Genomic DNA, 2,571 nt, shown 5'->3' with positions numbered 1-2,571 from the left:
TATATGACATGCACCAAATTTTCTTTTCTCTGCCCCAACACTGCCCCAACTGCGAAATCAGATGCATTACACATCAGTTTGAGTGGTAGATTCCAATCAAGTGGGGTGATGATGGGAGCTGAGGATAGCTCTTTTTCAAGTTTTCAAATGCTAGCATGCATTTCTCATAAAAAATAAATGGTGTATCAGACATTAGGAGATTGCTTAAGGGCTTGGCTATCTTTGAAAAATCTTTAATAAACCTTCTGTAGAAGCCAACATGTCCTAAAAAGCTCCTAATTGCCTTGACATCACTGGGTGGAGGTAACTTTTCAATTAGCTCCACCTTAGCTCTGTCTACCTCAATGCCTTGATTAAAAACTTTATGGCCAAGAACTATTCCCTCTGTCACCATGAAGTGACATTTTTCCCAGTTCAAGACTAAATTGGTTTCTTGACATCTTTTCAATACCAAGGCAAGATGGTTTAGACAATTAGGGAAGGAATCTCCAAATATTGAGAAGTCATCCATGAAAACTTCAATGAACTTCTCTATCATGTCTGAAAAAATGGAGAGTATGCAACATTGGAAAGTTGCGAGTGCATTACATAACCCGAATGGCATGCGCCTATTGGCAAACACTCCATATGGGCAGGTGAATGATGTCTTCTCTTGGTCTCTTGGATCAACCACTATTTGGTTATATCCTGAATAACCATCTAGAAAACAATAATATGCATGTCCCGCAAGTCTTTCCAACATTTGATCCATGAAGGGAAGTGGGAAATGATCTTTTCTTATGGCCTCATTAAGCTTCCTGTAGTCAATGCACATTCTCCAGCCTGTAATGGTTCTTGTAGGGATTAGTTCATTACTTTCATTGGGGACCACAGTGATTCCTCCCTTCTTGGGAACCACCTAAACTGGACTGACCCATTGGCTATCTGATATTGGATAGATTACTCTTCCCTGCCACAACTTCATAACTTCTTTCTGCACTACTTCCTTCATTGCTGGATTTAACCTTCTTTGGGGCTGAACGGAAGGTGTGGCACCTTCTTCCAGGAGTATCTTATGCATGCATATGGCTGAACTGATTCCTTTCAAGTCAGCAAGTGTCCATCCAATGGCATCCTTATGCCTTCGTAAGACTTGAAGCAACTCTTGCTCTTGTTCTTGGATGAGAGCTGAATTTATGATTACTGGATAACTTTTATTTTCTCCCAAGTATGCATACTTGAGAGTGGTTGGCAGTGCTTTAAGCTCCAATTTGGGCACTTCTTTTCTTTCTTCCTTCTCTTCTAGCCTACCTTGAACATGTATTTCAGCGGCTGCAGCTTCTTCACTTGTTGCTAACTCCCCTTCTGTTGATGCTTCAAGTTCTTCTTCAAGAGTTTTTTGTACCAAAGCTTCTACGGAGTCCAACCTCATACATTCTCCCAATGAGTTGTGTGGGTAGCTCATGGCCTTAAACACGTTGAATGTCAATTTCTCATCGTGTAGTCTAAGGACAAGTTCACCCTTTTGAACATCAATAAGGGCTCCGGCAGTGGCCAAGAATGGCCTTCCCATAATGATGGAAGTATTAGTTGCTTCCTCCATGTCTAATACCACAAAATCTACTGGAAAGATGAAATCCCCCACTTTCACTAACAAATCTTCTACTATCCCATTGGGAAACTTGAATGATCTGTCTGCCAGTTGCAACGCCATTCTTGTTGGTTTAGCTTCCTCAATCTTCATTTCTTTCATCATTGCTAGAGACATTAGATTTATGCTGGCTCCTAGATCACATAAAGCCTTTTCTACAATGGTTTTCCCAATGATACAAGGGATTTGAAAGCTTCCAGGGTCCTTCAATTTCTGGGGCAATTTGTGTTGGATGATGACACTGCATTCCTCTGTGAGTACTACAGTCTCATTGTTCTTCCAACTTCTCTTTTTGGTCATCAACTCCTTCAAGAACTTGGCATAGAGTGGCATTTGCTCTATTGCCTCAGCAAAGGGTACGTTTATTTGTAATTTCTTGAAGATTTCCAGGAATCTTGAGAATTGGTTGTCCTCCCCCTTCTTCTTTAATTGTAATCGTTGGGGGTATGGAGCTTTTGGGAGACATGATCTGAGCGCTTCTCCTTCTTGGTGTGGCTTAGGGATTGAGGGTTGAGCCTCCTCATGTCCCTTGTTTTCTTCATCCAATTTCTCCTCTGGTGTCTGCTTGTGGGTCTCCTTCAGTTCCTTTCCACTTCTGAGGGTGATGGCTTGACATTCCTCCTTTGGCATTGAGTTAATATTGCTGCAATTGTTGTGTCCAGGAACTTGCTTGAATAAGAATTCAATCTATGTTTCCAGTTTCTTGATGGCAGCATCTTGATTCTGCATATTAGATTGCACTTCTTCCCGGAAAGCTTTGTGATGAGCGGATAATTTGTACGCTTTTTGGCATTGTTTTTAGTATGTTTTTGGTATGATCTAGTTAGTTTTTAGTATATTTTTATAAGTTTTTAGTTAAAATTCACTTTTCTGGACTTTACTATGAGTTTGTGTGTTTTTCTGTGATTTCAGGTATTTTCTGGCTGAAATTGAGGGACCTG

General features: G+C 40.6%; 1 protein-coding gene across 1 annotated transcript in view; it reads right to left on the bottom strand.

Moving 5' to 3' along the window:
• LOC127747744 (uncharacterized) overlaps window positions 1–1,963 on the bottom strand; it is a 2,761-nt gene extending 798 nt beyond the window's left edge. The window contains exon 1 of the mRNA XM_052262281.1: window positions 1,291–1,963. Coding sequence (XP_052118241.1) covers window positions 1,291–1,963 — 673 coding nt within the window. The remainder of the gene's footprint in view (window positions 1–1,290) is intronic.
• Window positions 1,964–2,571: the final 608 nt, after the last annotated feature.

This window comes from Arachis duranensis, chromosome 1 (assembly GCF_000817695.3).
Source record: "Arachis duranensis cultivar V14167 chromosome 1, aradu.V14167.gnm2.J7QH, whole genome shotgun sequence".
Lineage (NCBI taxonomy): Eukaryota > Viridiplantae > Streptophyta > Magnoliopsida > Fabales > Fabaceae > Arachis > Arachis duranensis.
This window is presented reverse-complemented; position numbering and strand designations above follow the sequence as displayed.